This window comes from Protopterus annectens, chromosome 1.part2 (genome assembly GCF_019279795.1).
Source record: "Protopterus annectens isolate FY-2018-M chromosome 1.part2, PAN1.0, whole genome shotgun sequence".
In the NCBI taxonomy this organism is placed as follows: domain Eukaryota; kingdom Metazoa; phylum Chordata; order Ceratodontiformes; family Protopteridae; genus Protopterus; species Protopterus annectens.
The window spans coordinates 833,767,317-833,784,789 of NC_056727.1; the positions used below are offsets into that span (position 1 = coordinate 833,767,317).

A 17,473-nucleotide genomic window follows, 5' to 3' on the forward strand; every position below is an offset into this window, starting at 1 on the left:
ACAACAAGGAATACAAATTTATCCATATCTGGACGACTGCCTGATCCAAGCGGACAGCAAGGACATTCTATTACAGCATCTGGCATTTGTAACAAAGCTGCTCAGTTGCCTAGGGTACACAGTAAACAAAAAGAAGTCAAAGCTAATACCCTTGCAACAAATAATATTCCTGGGTGCCAGCTTAAATACAACGGCCCAGATGGCTTATCTCACGCCAGACAAACAAAAACAATTGACTCAATACTTCAAAAAGATGGCAACTTTTACCCAGTTCACTGCAAGGAAAATCCTGCAGGCATTGGGGTTCATGGCATCCTGCATTCAACTAATCCCATATGCAAAGTTGCATATGAGGAAATTACAATGGTACCTGAAAAGTGTATGGACTCAACACAGGCACAGCCTAGAATCAAGTATACCTCTCATTCCCTGCCTTCAAAAAGAGTTTCTATGGTGGGTTCAAGCATGTCAAATAAACAAGGGTCTTCCTTTTGTCTTACCTCCAGCAAACCAAACTATGACAACAGATTCTTCAGACTACGCCTGGGGAGCACACATGGCAGGACAGTGCATACAGGGCAAATGGTCTGCAAAACTAATGCATCTTCACATCAACCAAAAGGAGATGCTAGCTGTGCAAAATGCACTGACAGCCTTCAAGGACTTCTTGCATCCAGGACAACTACTAAGGACAGACAACACCACAGTTATGTGGTACATAAACAAACAGGGAGGAACACATCCCTACCCTTTATGCAGACAGGCAATGACCTTGTGGAACACAGCATTGACTTACCAAGTACAACTGCAAGCACAATTCCTGCCAGGAAAGGAAAACATATTGGCAGACGAATTAAGCAGAAATATGGCAGATCCTCACGAGTGGAGACTACACCCACAAGTATTTTCAATGATAACTCAAAGGTGGGGACGCCCAGACATAGATCTGTTTGCCTCCCCCAACAATTGCCAACTACAGAAATTTTACACAAGGACTTGTCACTCCCTAGCCTGGAAAGTGGACGCCCTATCATTCCGTTGGACAGCATTGACAGTCTATGCCTTCCCACCACTACCTCTGTTGACCAAGGTACTACTGAAAGTCAGATCAGATAGACCACAAATGATCCTCATTGCTCCGGACTGGCCACGCCAGCACTGGTACCCATTACTAAGGAACTTGACTCACAGCCCTCCATGGATCTTGCCTCAATTCCCACTGCTGTTGACCCAGACAAACTCTCAGATCCTTCACAGCCAGCTCAGGACTTTAAATTTAGCTGCATGGAGAATACCTTGAATTATCAATCAACACTTCTCTCAAAGGACGTCCTGAATGTCATCTTGGAGGCCAGAAGGCCCAGCACCAGAAAAACTTACTCAGACAAATGGAAAAGATTTTGTGCATGGAACCAGGCTAAAGACCAAAATCCTCGGATACCAAACATTCCTCAAATACTGCAATATTTAACTGAGATGCTACACAAAGGCCTTTCTTTCTCATCCATTAAGATCCATGCATCAGCCATTTCAGCTCAATATAATATAATATGGATCCTCCCATATTCTCACACCCTTTACTAAGGCAGTTTCTCAGAGGGGCTAAGAATATAAGACCCCCCCCCCCAGAAAACCCCCAACGCCAGCTTGGGACCTCAACTTCGTTTTAGAAAAATTAACACTGCCTCCTTTCGAACCAGCCTTCTCAGCAGAACTACAATACTTGTCATGGAAAACAGCTCTGCTGCTGGCTATTACCTCAGCACGCAGGGTCTCAGAACTACAGGCACTTATGGCAGTGGGACCTTGCATCATTTTCCATCAGGACAGAGTCTCTTTACGAACTAACCCTACCTTTATGCCAAAGGTAGTATCCATTGTGGCTTTGAATCAGACCATTCATTTACCCACCTTTTATCCAAACCCCCAGAATAAAGGTGAAAGACTCCTTTACTCTTTGGACATTCACAGACAGCTACTTTACTATTTAGATAAGACAAAGACCTTCAGAAAAACTGACAAACTCTTTGTATCCTATGCTGCAGGATCACAAGGAAAGGCTATTTCAAAACAGACCATCTCCAAATGGATAGCACATTGTATCCGCTTCTGCTACTCACACCATGGGAAAGCAGTGCCTGTTAATATTAGATCCCATTCTACCAGGGCTACAGCTACCTCAGCAGCTTTTCTCAGGGGGGGTTCCAACCAAGGACTTTCTGGAGGCAGCTACTTGGAGTTCAGTGCACATCTTTACCAAGCACCTACCACCTTCCATTATACTTAAAAACCAGAGCTGGTTTTGCCACTGCAGTTCTGCAGGGCATCCTAGCTTCGCCTAACACAGTTTAGTACCAGCCACCCATCCATAGCTTTGGGATTCAACCCAAGTGTGATGACTGCAGCAGTATAACACGATGAACATAGTACAGTTTTGTACCTACCATAAATGTAGATGTTCGAGTATATATACTGCTGCAGTCCAGGTTACCCTCCCACCATCCCCTCTACATACCAGGGTGTTACTTATAACTCCATGTACATCAATCAATTGGATGCATGTCTATATGGTGTATTTGCTAACAGCTAGTACTACAGTTTATATACTAAGGTATTTTTGCATAGTTATTGTATTGCCTTCCTAGTTGGGGGCACCTGACATCTGGGGCAAGAAAAACTGAAGAAAATGGCGTCGGCTGCCTCTTATACCCCTGTCGCACTGATGTCAGGGAAGAAGCGACGGCAACCGACGCCGGACCTGGACTTTGGGATTCGGCCGACTGCGGGACCGCCTGACAGCAGGATAACCCAAGTGTGATGACTGCAGCAGTATATACACTCGAACATCTACATTTATGGTAGGTACAAAATTGTACTTTCTGCAGTATACTTTGGCAGTGCAGTGGTCTTATCTAACACATCCAGTGGAGTTTCCAGTTGTATTGACAGAGGTTGATCACAATCAAATCGGGTGGTGGTTGAAGTCTTCCTTGGTGTCCACAGAGAGACTATCCATTCTCCCCCCCTCTTCTGAGCATGGTTGCCATGGACACCTCTCTTCTAGGGAAGGGGATATTTTAAGGGGAGGACAATCCAAGGGACCTGGTCAAATACAAAAATTAGACTTCACATCAGTGTCTTGAAGATGAGGGAGGTCTTCCTTGCATTGCAGGCTTTTCAGGACATTTCTCCCTAGGGGTGCGATTTCAATTTAGACCAGCAACATGCCTGTTATATGGTACCTGCGCAAACAGGGAAAATCTGTTCTTATCCTCTGTCGAAAGGCCATGAGAGTTTGGCAATGGGCAATTTTGTCTCAATGGTTTCTGGTTGCAGCACACATCCCTAGGAAATCCATCATATTAGCAGACAATTTGAGCAGGAACATTATCTTTTTGCATAAGTGGTCCCTGAATCCAAAAGTGGCTTCTCAAATTTTTTGGGCACTAGGTACTCATATGGTGGTGTGTTTGGATCCCCTTACAACATTAAGTGCAGCAGCTATTATACCTTAGTCCCTCCTCAGAGACAGTCACCCAGGAATGCTGTACAGTATGCTTGGCCCCTGGGTCTCCTGTATGCCTATCCTGTAACTGCTATTAAGTTTCTTCAGAAGGCAGCCTGTAGCAGAGCAACTGTAATCCTCATTGCTCCCATCAGGTGTGGTTCACCTACCTTTGGGCTCTTCTGAAGTATCCTCCTTGAGTCTTGGATCCCATTTCTTATCTAATTTCTCACCCGGTGGGTCTGGACCCACCCAGTCTTCAGACTTTCAATTTAACAGCATGGTTCCTTCAATTCCTTTGATGGCTTGAAATCCCTTTAAAACAAATTTTTTCATAAGCAACCAAAATGTTACAATTTCAAAAGCATTCAATTTCAACACTGGATGAATAGATAAAAAGCCATTTAACACTGTGGTATTGATAACATTTAAATTAAGCTGCCACAAAAGTCCTTTGTGTTCCAATCTTACTTACCATTCGCCTCCCCTGGGGTTGGGAATTATTTTTTCTGGTATACCAAATTGAAACTTTTCAAACTGTGCACAACATATGCAGTGTTTCTATAATGCATTGTTATCATTCTTATTTTTAATGCTGTACAGCTGCTCGTATATTCTTTTACGTAAATTTCTTTCAGTTTTGCCTACATAGAATGCCAAGCAAGTCGAGCACTTTGCTAAATGTAACATCCCCCTTGGTTTGACTGTTTCCTCTATAGAAATAAATCCTGGATCTTATTCCGTTCTTTATAATTAATATAAATGTAATCAGTTAATATTCTAGTTGTCTTCCCCAAACACCATTCCTATATAAAATGTAAAAGGCAGAGTGTTACTCTTGTATTCTTATGAAGTCCTATTAATAGGATGAAAGCGCTTAATAAAGTTATATTTTTACGACTGGCTGGTGATTGCCTGATTCCATTGTTGTCTTTCAGTTGTTTGTTGGTATTCTTGTTTGTTTGTACCGCTAACTTTTTGGCTGTATGCTAACAGAAATCTTGTTGTTTTAGCAACTTTCTAAGTTTATAAGCCGTATTTAAAATCTGTCTTACTTTTGGGCCTTTGTTCCCCCATTGTTTTAGACTTTGTCCAGATTTCTTACACTGAGAGGTTGAGAGGTATGCTATGGACAGAAACTTAGAACATAGTTACATTGATATGGCTATGACTGATTTTGGGAATTTTATTCCAGAAGTTTTAAACTTCTAAACATCATTGCATTTGGTGTATACCTACATATGTAACGTGGGTATTTATAAATGTGTGTGTGTGTGTGTGTGTGTGTGCGTGCTTGCCTGTGTCTCTTCTTTTTTAGGTAATTCTATAGCAAAATTTGGCATTTTAAGTAAAAATGATTTCATTAATGTTTAAATATTTGCTTAACATGCATATTTTGTTTTTAGAACATGAATCTATTGCCATGGCTAATTAAACAGAAAGTTGTTGAATGGTTTAAATTGTTATGATGAATGTGATTGTCAGGCATAACTAGCTCATATTATGGTATTATTTTTAGGTAATTTCAGTCAAGATGAGTTAGGAGAAATTGTGCTGGATACTGTACTGGAAGCAGGGGATCTGCTGTATTTCCCTCGAGGAGTTATCCACCAAGGAGATTGCCTTCCTGATCAGCACTCCCTCCATATCACATTGTCTACGTATCAGCGGAATTCCTGGGCTGATTTGTTGGAGAAGGTAGGTGATTAAAAGAGTAACAGATCTCCTTCATCTTTAGAACTAATGGTAGATTGGTGACTTAACATTCTCATTTAAATGTAAGAATATGCATCTCTGCTTATGTAAAGCCCTTGAAAATGTGTTTGAAATGATTCATAGGGACTGGTTAATAACTTTACTTTAGCATTATTTTTTCCTTAAACTGCTTCTTGCAGAGGTACCAAGCATGCTTAATGTTGTGTTTAAAAGTTTTACTTTTACTTCGTGCTTTATTTTCTGTAGTACTTACTTTACTAGTCCTGCTGTGTTACTTGAGTGGAAGTTTGTTGCGTTGGTCCTACACGAGCCACGTGCAAATACTTATGAATCCATGCTAAATTGTGACTGCTGAGAGTGTCAAACATATAAGTTTCTGTTAGTGTTTTCAGGTACCAGAAGTGGGGACTAGGGGGTCAAGAATGTTATTACAGTAGATATGGTAAAGACTGCACTATAATAATTCTGGAGGAAGTAACTGAACTAAGCTGAGGATGTGATGGCTGCTAGACCCCCAGGTGCCATGGGGTTCTAGATGCCATGTGATGCATTTTAGACACTTTTTTCAACCTTTTGATCAGATGAAAGACTAGTCTGGAACAAATATCATAAGAAAAAAATACCTTAAATGTCTTACTGCATTCTTGTAAGGAAGAAATGAGTTGTGACCAAAGCAGAAGTGTGTGATGAGGTGCATACACCAACGGAACACACGTTTTGTCTTGGAAAATAACTTTTTGTTTGTTGTGTGCTGCATTAAATTTTAAGTGCTTTGACAATTTACAAAATTAACAATGGAACTCATTAGAACTGGAGGAATTATTTCACCTAGCTTGTTTAAATACACTAATAACATGCCCACTAATTAACACATAAAGGTACATTGCCCAATCCAACATGTTGTTGATGTGAAACAGTAGTAAGATAACAGAAAACAGTGGAACCAAGGCAGGATACAATGACTTAGCTTTAATGAGACACTTTAAAAATGCAAGTCAAAACCTTCATTATGGCTTCTTCAGGCATAACACTAGAATAGTAAAGCCAGTATATGTTCATCAATGTTTGTCAGAAATCAGATGCTGAGGGTCGTTAGGATGAACACACTGGACTCAAATATGCTATCCAGTTGGGCACTATGTTATCCAGTTTTAAAAGTAGGGGTTGCAAAGTATGTGATGTTGATTCTGTTGGTATGGAGACCAAGCTGTTACGTCACACATCAACAAAGCCACGGTTTTCTTGCGAGTATAATGGTGGGAGCGATAATAAAAACAAGAACAGTAATGAGCCTAAGTGTCTTTAACTTTTTAACTGTCTTAGTATTTTTATTAAGAGATTACAACCAGGCATTGGCACATACTTACAGGTACTCCAGAGCTGAGGAGTGTGATTTCATCACATCCCAACTTTGGACATAAACCTAACGCCAATCTGAAACAGCTATTGTGTTACAAAGAACAGCCACAAACTTTTTTACATATGCAGAAGATTAAAAAAGGCACCTATAAATGTGGTCAGTGTATGTTTTGCAAGTAAGACATTCAGACATCCCTTACATGGAAAATAATTTAGATGAAATGGTATATGGCAGTTGTGAATCTAAAAAATCTCATGTCAATTTTCATTCATTCCTCTATCTGTGGGTTCCAGATCTGACCTCTGATCTGAGACTGGCACTTTCCAAGATGAAGATTCAAAGCTTGAGCTCCTTCTCTCTCTCTCCTATAATGCTTCATTTCCCCAGATTACCTCAGATCTCATTTGTCACTCATAAGAAAAGCGTCATGGTTGCATTGCTAGAGCTCTTTCCAGTTGTTTAGTGGCTATTTTTTGTTCATAAATCAGCTTTTAGCCCTTCCTGTTTCTAATTCTTATTGTCCTCTCTCTCTCCCCTTCTCTAATAGTAGATTGTACTCCTTTCCCACGTGTCATATCTGTGCAGTCTGGTATTTCTGCACCCTTTCTTCTTTCTCTGTTTTTTTTCTATGTCTCTGTCTGGTTTTGTCATGACTGAAAAACCTGACAGACCTTTGGGTTTCAAAAAGTGCACTTCCCGTGCGCACAAGATTCCATTATCTGATGCCTACAGGGACTGCGTTTACTGTTTAGGCCCAGCTTATTTAGATAGAACATACTCTGTGTGTAAGGGATTTAATCAGCGGGCATTGGTGGACGGCAGGAACAATCTGGTGGTTAAGGGGTCGCTTCCTTCTGCTGCTGCTCCTACTCAACCATGTACTTCACGGGCTCAAACCCCTACTAAGAAGCACAAGGAGGCCAGGGACCAGGGAAAACGTTCCCCTGAAAGGTCCTATGAGCTGCCAGAAAAGGTGCCTAAAACATCGGATTTTTGAGGCCTTTGGCTCTGACTACACTGGGTGCTTTCCCTTTGGCTACCCATGCTTCCATTGCTGCCTCAGAGTCGGGTGTCTTGGTGCAGAAGTCTCCCTGCTCGGAGACCTCCTCCAAAAGAATGTCCAGTCCACCTTTCAGCATCCTGCTCCATCAGGTCATCCCGGAGCTTATCCAAGCATGAGCTGGATAGAATGATGAGCAAATGTCTGAAGGCACAGCTCCAGATGGGGGGTTTGCCAGCTCCTTCCCCTTCTGGATCCATGAGCAGACATTCTCCATTCTGCCCCATGACTCTTTCTCTGATCCAATGTCCTGCTTCGGAGTTGTTAGATCTGATGGCCTCGAGAACCAAGACATATGATCCAGTAGTGGTTATTACTTCCTGTCCAACCACATTCCTGATGTGCTTGGCTCCGACTGTGGCGGGACCCAGTGCATCTTGGAGCCAAAGCTTAGATGTCAGATTGGGGAGGGGTGCACTTTGACTCAGAAGTTTTCAGAGCTGTCACTTTCCCTCAGAGCTTCAACATTCAGCAGCTTGGCTCTGACATCCCACTCTGAGCAGAGGATATAGGGGGCTCGAGAGAAGTCTGCTCTGACAGCTTCGGCTCTGATGTGGCAGCTCCCAGGACTTTGTAGTCAGTCTGCTTTTGAAGTGGTGGAGAAGGTCCTGTCCCATCCTAGGGGGACCCCCATTGGGCCCGATCCCTACCTCCATGAAGTCTGGGCCTGAGATCTCTCTTCTACTGCTGGGACAGCCTGTGCTTAAAAACCTTCAGTCCTTCCCTACTGTGGAACCCCAGATGTCTTCCGATAACTCCCATGAGCATCCCACCGGGGAGGTCCTTCGAAAAAAGTGTAAAAGGAGACACTTGGATTCCCTGCAGGTATCTGTCACTACTGACACTGACTTTGAGGAAGGAGTGGGATCCCCTAGATCTCCACCCATTGGTGTCTGTTTTGCAGACGCCTTGGAGATTCTCTGTCAGAAGAGTGGATGGTCCTCCCAAAACGTAACTCATAGGAGACTGTGCTTTTGGAGGCATGGGCCCATCTACATCCTGGGTGTCCCCCCTGGAAGATCCTCTTATTGACAAGCGGGCTGACAAGATCTTAAGAGCTGCCTTGGTCAAACCCCACTGGATGAAAGCGATGCTTGTAAATGCCATGGTTGTTGTGGCAGCCACCAAAAAAGAGCTAGCTCAGGAGAGCTCCATTGTCCATCCCCCTAACAGAGAGTCTAGGGCTTTGGACAGGTTTGGAAAGAGAATTTACGCTTGGTCCAGCTTTGCCTTGGAGCATTAAACTATTTGTCCCATTTTACCTGGCTAAAAAGGGGCTTAATCAAGGAACTTTGTAGCTCGGTCCTAGAGTCCATGTCAGATGAGGAGCGCAAAGTTTTCTCCTTCAGAATGGCCACTCTATCCAATTCATCATTGAGGATAATTTCTCACACTGCGGAAGGCACCTCAAGGGCAACCAGTTCAGGCATTGCCATTAGGCATCATGCCTGGATACAGTTGTGTGACTTCATGAAGCCCTTCAAGACGTTATTTGTCAATGCAGTTTTTGATGGTTCATCATTGTTTGGCCCCACAGTTCAAGACACACTCTCCCAGAGTGAGAAGGACAGAAAGACCTTGTTTGCTGTCAGAATCCAGTTCTCTACACCACAAAGATCCTTCTCCAGGAATCAACATGGTGATAAAAAACTGTGATTCAGGAAATCACAGGGTCCTTTTCAGGAAGCTTATGGAGACATTTCCTCTTGAGGCAGAGGGGGAAACAGTTATAGTTCAGGATGCCATCCCTGAGGAGAAGGGGCTCCATGAAATCAAGGGTCTCGGGATTCCTTTTCAGACAGACCCTTGCAGTGCCCCTAAAGGGTTGCCTGACTGCCCTTTTCTGAAGGCAGTTGAGGGGGTGCTTATACTTGCACCCAGAAGCCTGAATAGCTATCACAAATGGTTGATGGGTGCAAAGGATTGTATCCAGAGGATACTTTGTTCCCTTTTTGAACAAGAAGGTGAAGAACTCAAAGTTCAGAATGGTCATGGTCCAGTCCATCCTACTCTTTTTTTTTTTTTTTTGAAGATGGATGACTGGATGTGCTCGATAAACCTAAAGGACACGTTGTATCATATCAAGATGAACAGGTGCTCCAGACGGTATCTTTGTTTCAGCCATTATCAGTTCCAGGTCCTGCCGTTTGGTCTCACCAAAGCCCCCAGAATGTTTACCAAATGTATGGCAGTAGTTGCAGCTTATCTCAGACTGCATGGATTCCTTGTCTTTCCTTATTTTGACAACTGCCTCCTATCCGGTTTTACCAGGCATTTACTCATTTAAGCCGAGGACTTCTGTTACGGTTTGCTCCTATTCTGGACATAACAATCAACATGCAAAAGTCACAAATGCGACCAGTTCAACTGATAGACTTTATCAGGGCACATTTAGACATGACCAAAACTGTGGGTTACCTACCTCCAGACAGAGTTTTGACCCTCGAATGCCATATATCCCAGATTCTAGCAAGGCCCAGTCCTCCAGCAGAATTGGTGCTGAGGGCATTGGGCTCGATGGCTGCCACAATAACCCTATTACCAACCGCACTGTTGAACATGAGAATACTACAGTGGATGTTGTTCATAGATGTGTAGTAGGCTAATGGCTCTCAGGCCTTTACAAGCCTAGCCATAGGATTACCCGGGCATCGTGCCACCCAACCTTAGTTCCCAGTGCTTCTGTCGAGTAGAGCCACTGGAGTTATCCCTGGGGTGAATTTCCTATTTCCCATCCACTTATCAAGATTTCTGTTGAAGAGGGTCAGCGAGGTGCTCTGCTTGACTTGTATGGGAAGTCTATTCCATGGCATGGGCAGTCTTTGGGTTATGAACCTGTCCCTCCAGTACGTTCTGTTGATTGTGGTAATGAGGTTGAGGTCTCTGGAGCTTGTGGTGTGGAGGGATTGGGATTTCTTTAGATGTAGCATTTCTAACAGAGCTGGGTCAGACATGACTTTATAAGTCAAGCAGAGATCGCCTCTAAGTAGGCGATATGAGACAGAATAGTTGGGGTTGTTTTGAGTCTGTCCATATAGGACAAGTATTTAAGACCCAGGATCCTCTTTGTGAGGTACTTTTGCAGCCTCTCCAGTTGTTGCAGGTGTCTAGTGGGGTACATGCCAAATGGGGCATTGTACTCGATGATTGGCCTAATGAGGGAAGGGTAGAGGGAGACCAATGACCTCCTTCTTCCTGGATGCAAAACCCTTAGTAATGAGATGTGCCACATAGAAGAACTTTCTGACCACAGTGGCAATGTGGTGATCAAAAGAGAGGTTGCCATCAGCTTGTGTTCTCAGATCTCGTATAATGCCTTCTACATTCAGTGGACTACTATCTATGTGGTAATTCATGGGAACTGGGTTTTTCCCAAAGGGAATAACACACAGTTTTTGGCATTGAGCTTAAGGCCATGGTTCTGACACCAGTCGTTGGTCTCAGTAAGGCCATTTTGTAGGATGTCAACATCAGTTGGGGAGTTAATAATAGCTCCCAATTTGCAATAGTCTGCAACCTTTGTCAGCCAGAGTCCCTTTGTGTTGGCCTGGACTTCAGAGAAGTAGATAGCAAACAGGAGAAGACCCAGAACCTAACCCTGTGGGACTCCACTCGTGACTAGTCGTTAGTCTGACTTTGAGTCAGCTACTTTCACACTGTGGATTTTGTCTGTGAGCCAGTTTGCAACCCACCTAGTGATATAGGGGTTGATGCCTAGCTTAGTGAGTTTTTATATGATGCCTGAGTGGGGAATGGTATCACAGGCCTTGGCCAGATCAAGGTAGGCTGTATGAACCACGTCTTCATCCACAGCTCTGGTGACTGACTCAAAGAAGTCAACCAAGTTGAGCAGGCATGATCTATCTTTCACAAAACTAAACTGTGTGGGATCCAGAGTTTGGAAATTCCCTGTATCCTTGTTTGTTATTTCCATGATGATGCATTCCATAGCTTTGCATATCAGACTCGTCAGGCTAATGGGGTGATAGTTCCCAGGGTCTGCAGACGCTCTTCATTTGTGGAGAGGGATGACTGTGGCAGTGCACCATTCAGTAGTGACAGAGCCTGAGGTGAGGCTGTGATTGAAAAGGGCACACAGGTGAGGTGCCAGTTCACTCTGTAGTTCATGTAGAACACAGCCAGGGATATTGTCAGATCCCATAGAAGCTGTATTCTTGGCCTTGGACAGTCCTGTTTTAAACTGTGCAGCAGTAATACTGGATGCCTGGCAATCTACTGGTATTGTGATTGGTCCTTTGGGGGGGTAAAGTTGGCACTGAATCAGTCGGCCAGTATATTGGCAATATCTGTTGGGTTGGTATAGGAGGTACCATTGTGCAGTAGCTCAGAGCAAATCTAGGTATTGCCGTGGAGATTCTTTACATAACTATAGAAGGCCTTGTGGGTGTCTTTACTATCTGCTGCAATTCTGTTTTCATAGCTAGCTTTAGAGGATTTGATGAGGGATCTCAACTTTTTGTTGAGGCTGATAAGGGAGTTTTTCCATTCTTGGGACTTCACCTTATACCGCATCAGTTTCCTCATTTTTTATGGCAGGGAACCACCAGATTGGCTTCCTTTTTTTGGAGGAGAGCGTCTTGGTTCTATTGGGTATGGCAAGATCCATGCATTTATGTACCTACCTGTTCGTACAGTGCATTGGTGTATGAATCGGCAGTCATGCAACTATTTGCCGTTTGCATGGGTGCCGTGAATTTAGCCACCTCTGTTTTTAGGAGTCCAAAGTTAGCTTTGGAGAAGTTTTTCATGTTGGTTACCTTTGGGGGGGTGGGTGGGATGTGGATTTCCAAGTTGATTAGTTTGTGGTTGGATCTAACGAGGGAGGAACTTGACTATTGGTGTAGAGCAACGGTCACCCATGTTAGTAATGACCAGGTCAAGGATGTTGCTACCTCTAGTGGGGGTAAGAATGCGTTGGTCCAGGGCACTGGAATTAATGAACTCCAGGAAACGTTGGGCAAGTGTATTGGTACATGAGTAGTTTTCCCAGTTAATGGAGTGGTAGTTGAAGTCGCCTAGTATGAGTGTGTTAGGTTGGACCTTAATATTCACCGTGGTGCTTAGGAACGTGGAGTGTGAGTCTTGGGACATGGTTGGGGACCTATAGCAGGCTATGACCTGAATCACTGTCTTACCCAGTGTTAGCTGTATCTGAAGTACCTCTGATGTGTTATGTTGGGCTACCACTCTGGTGGTGTGCACATCCTTTATTACTCTGAAAACACCACCACCTTTGGAGCTTCGGTCCAAGTTCTGGGGTCAAAAGGTGCGGAAAGAGTTATAGCCTGGTAGTGTAGGGGTGCTTTCTGCTGCCTTGAACCAGGTCTGTGTTATAGCATAATTGTTGATGTTCTCCACTTTAAGGAGTGCGTCGAGTGAGTGCATTTTGAGATTTAGACTTCTAGCATTGAGCAGCATGACCCTCAGATTGCATTTGTTTGTAGCTGTTACTGTGGTAATTTAGTCTTTGGAACACCACCTAAAAAGCGCTATAGGGGTGCCAAGAGCGTTGACCAGTATCTGGAAGCCCAGAGGTGACAGATGCAGGCAATCTCTGGCAAAGCATTGAGGTCTGTCAGTCATGTCATCCCAGGCAGATACTGGATCCCCTTGAGTGACTCCAGAAACTTAGCCAGTTGTTGAAATCAATCATTTTCTGCTTGTACTGTGGTATCATTCTGGATGATGGAGGATGCTGCTCAGGGCTAGGGTCATACCCGCCTGGGCTACATAATCTGAGAGCTCCTCCATGTCTCTCTTTATTTAGTCTAAGAAGATGCATCTCAGGTCATTCACACCCACATGTACAATGACTGAGTCATATTTGCACCTGTTGTTGAGGGACCTGAGTGCATGCGTTTTGTGGCGGATCCTGGCACCTGACAGGCAGCTGACTGTTACTTTCTCCTTATTCATCCTAGTGAGCGGGACATCAGTGTGCCTCACTATCAAGTCATCTATGACTAGTGTGTTGGGCATGCTATTTGCCTTGGAGGCTTTGGTTGAGTGGCATGATGTTTAGGAGAGTTATGTGTCTCATGATTAGTGTTGTGTTGTGGTGGTCAAGTGCATTTCTGCCTTGGAGGTCTCTGCTGTTTGGGTAGATTTTTATTGAGATCCTCCACGAAAGTGGGTGTGTGGTTTGTGTTTTTATGTGAAGGCAGTGCTGCTGTGTGTTCTGGAGGGCTATGTGTTCCATGTGGTGTAAGTGTTGACCTTCTCCTCTTGACCAGCTATTCCAGTCTTGGTTGGAGAGTGTGTGGCTTGCAGTTTGGATATTTAAGTGCATCTCTCACAAGTCTGAGTGTTGGGAGGTAAGAGGAAAGGGTTGTCTGTGTACATGAGGCAGTTGCTACATTGCCCCAGGATGCCCAAGTTCACCAGGTTAATAGGAATCACAGGGAACTGACCTTTAGACATGCCTGGAGGGTTGGGCATTAATAATAAGTACTGGAGCTGTTTCCTTGTAGAACATTTAGTGCTGATAGCACTTTTGTCTGCTACAATAATTGCTACAAGAAGTCTGGTAAAGTACTAGACTAATAAGCTGGTAAACGTGCAAGAGAGGAGAGAACTAGCAGATCTAAGGGAAAAATTGAAGAGCAGACTTTGGCACCACTCCGAAGCTTACCAACAGTCCTGGATATAGCAAATCTGTGTCTGGACTAGACTAGTTACAGGAAAGGTGGGAAACATGCGCGCAAACAGGCTTTTAATCCAGAAAGTTGAAAGAGATGGAAAAACTGCCCAAACAGCCAGTAAATTACAATTTCTGGGGCAGAAACCACTCTTGTGGTAGATAGGCTACCTAGTGCTTACCACTCTCACTGATAAGCTAGAAGGCTTCCCTCCAACACAGAAAGGCTTGGGGGCTCAGAAGCTTACAAACAGTCCTGGATACAGCAAATCTGTATCTGGACTAGACTAGTTACAGAAAAGGCAATTTTGCAATTAAATTAAATGACTAAAATCAAGTGCAGAAGGCAGTAAATTAGGAGGCTACTAACAAGCAGTAATAATTGCAGAGTAAGAGGAACTGAACTGATAAGAGCACACAGAAAAGCAAACTGAGACAGTTACAGTAAGAACACCTGAATAAAGTATATATATTTTTTCAAGGTGGGGAACAGAGCAGGATTAAGAGGCTACAGGGGTTGTCCTTCCCAAATGCTTTCTCTGTACACAGGAGATAAAGCTGAAGAGATGGGACTAGTAGGATTGTCTGAAATCAAAATATGATCTCACTTTTCTCATTTGAGTGAGCAGATGAGATGGGCCCAGAAGGAGTGTCCAGACACAAATTTACAAGAGGGGCATGCAGTTTCAAAGCCACCAAGATTAACACCACAACAAGAACAGAGAGGGGGGTGGGGAACCAGCTGTAGAGACACAGAGAGACCGCAATATTCAATTCAATTAATATACAGTGAAAAAAATAAATAAAATGCAGTACTATATGAGAAAAGTGCATATAAAAGTGTACTTAATTTAGCTTGTACGCCCAGTTGATTGCAGGTAAATAAATCTTAGCCAGCCAACAGCTCAGATATTTTGCAGAAATAACACAAGATGCAACATTTCTCTGGCAAGACAAACCCTCTAGGCAGTTTAACAATTAAACACAGAATATCAAAGTGAAACTACCCCCACTGCTACCACTGGCTACACTTCTAACAAGCTCCCTGTAGAGACACAGAGAAGCCACAATATTCAACTCAATTAATATTCAGTGAAAAAAATAAAATGCAGTACTATATGAAAAAATTGCAGATAAAAGTGTTCTTAATTTAGCTTATACGTCCGGTTGATTGCAGATAAATCTCAGCTAGCCAACAGCTCAGATATTTAGCAGAAATAACACAAAATGTAGCACTTATATCACTTAGCCAACAGCTGTCAGTCCAGTGGTCTTTTCACTGTTAACACACTGAATCCCATCAGGCTGTCACACTTATACAAGGACTCTTCTATGGTGGCTACACTCGTCCTGAAGTCATCCAAGGCCATCCTTTTATTCTCCCTCCACCAAATGCTATGCCAACCACAGATGCCTCCCAGAGAGGTTGGAAGGGGTATTTTCTGGGACAGACTATCTAAGGCACGTTGACGTTTCAGGACACCAATTTGTATATCAACATCCTAGAGATGAGAACAGTTTTTCTAGTGTTGCAAACATTACACAGCTTTCTTCCTCTAGGGACTATTGCGATCCACATGTACAGTATGTCTGTAGTGTGGTATCTCTACAAGCAAGGTGGAACCAGATTTTACCCACTGTGTTTAGAAGGAGTTAGTGTGGGGCAATGGGTGATCTCTAACATTCACTTTTTAACTGCAATGCACATTCCAGGGGAGTCCAACATTCTAGCGGAGAGGTTCAACAGAGTTTACACAAATGGCCATTAATTCAGTCAGTGGCAAACATGATCTTCCTCAAATCTGGTGTCAACCTTGCTGCGATCTCTTTACGTACCCCTCTCAACAGCAAATGCAGCAGGTTCTTTGCCTTGCTCCTGCCTCAGCGACAGTCACCAAGAGATGCTATAGTCCATGCTTGGCCCTCTGGTCTACTTTATGCATTTCCTCAGTTACCTCTGATTCCCAAATTTCTTCAGAAAGCACTTCGTTTGAAGAGCAAAGTAATCCTCATTGCTCCCTTTTGGCCTCGCCAAGTATGGTTTAGCTTCCTTTGGTCTCACCTGGTTTGCCCTCCATAGACACTGGAACCTGTGCCAGATCAACTGTCCCATCCCTCAGGGCAAACTCACCTGGATATTCAAGGCCAAAAACTGACTGCATAGTTTCTCCAGTTCCAATGATGGCTAGACATTCCAGGCTTTCATCCCCAGTCTAAAATTTTTTGATTTCTTCCCACAAAGCATCGACCAGAAAGATCTGCAAGAGCAAATGGAAGAGATTCTCCATTTGGGCTCAATAGAAGTTTATTGACCCCTTTACAGCTCCTGTCCCAGTAGTATTGCATTTCATGGCCTGTCTTTTTCAAAACTGAGCCAGTTATTCCACAGTTAAAGTTCATTTGGCAGCTATTTTAAATTTTCATGTTGGAGGAATTACATGCCTCTTGCATTGTTAAAACTATGTAAGGCCTTCCTCAGAGGTACCTTTTTGCTTCATCCTCCAATCAAGGACTCTACTGCTCCTTGGGATCTGACCTTGATATTACGACATTAGTACTTCCTTACTGGCAGCTAAAGTGGATTTGAAGTTTCTGTCTTGGAAGACTGCCTTTTTAGTAATTACTTCAGCAGAGAGAGTTTTGGAACTGTACACCCTTTCATCTAAACCTCCTTATTTAATTTTCCACAAAGGCAGAGTATCTTTTTGGACCAGTCCGTCCTTTTTACTAAAAGTTGCTTCTGAAAACAATATCAATCAGTCTGTCAGCCTACCAGTTTTCTTTCCCTAATTTAATAACAAAGGAGAGTACATGCTACACCTTCTGGATGTCCATAGGCAATTGCATTTTTATCTGGACAGGACCAAATCTTTCAGGAAATCTGATCAATTGTTCATATCTTTTTCAGATGGTAGAAAAGGGGCAGCAGTTGCCAAACTGACCCTGGCCAAGTAGCTAAGATATTGCATTTCCTTCATTTATTCCTTAAAAGGTATTCCTTTGGGTGGACCTATCAAAGCCCATGCTATGAGATCCATGACGACTTCTCAAGTTTTTTGTTCTAGAATGTCAATTGATATTTGTGCCTCTGCCTCCTGGTTCAGTTCATGTACATTTATTACACATTATATATTAGAAATTGCTTCCAGAAGTAGGGCTGTCTTTGGCTCTGTG

The 17,473-nt window shown here is 43.3% G+C and overlaps 1 protein-coding gene across 3 annotated transcripts in view; it reads left to right on the top strand.

Moving 5' to 3' along the window:
- Positions 1–17,473, top strand: part of RIOX1 (ribosomal oxygenase 1) — a 1,390,763-nt gene that overhangs the window by 1,055,132 nt on the left and 318,158 nt on the right. For all 3 annotated transcript variants that reach the window (XM_044059130.1, XM_044059139.1, XM_044059122.1), the window contains exon 9: positions 5,025–5,203. In XM_044059130.1, coding sequence (XP_043915065.1) covers positions 5,025–5,203 — 179 coding nt within the window. The remainder of the gene's footprint in view (positions 1–5,024; positions 5,204–17,473) is intronic.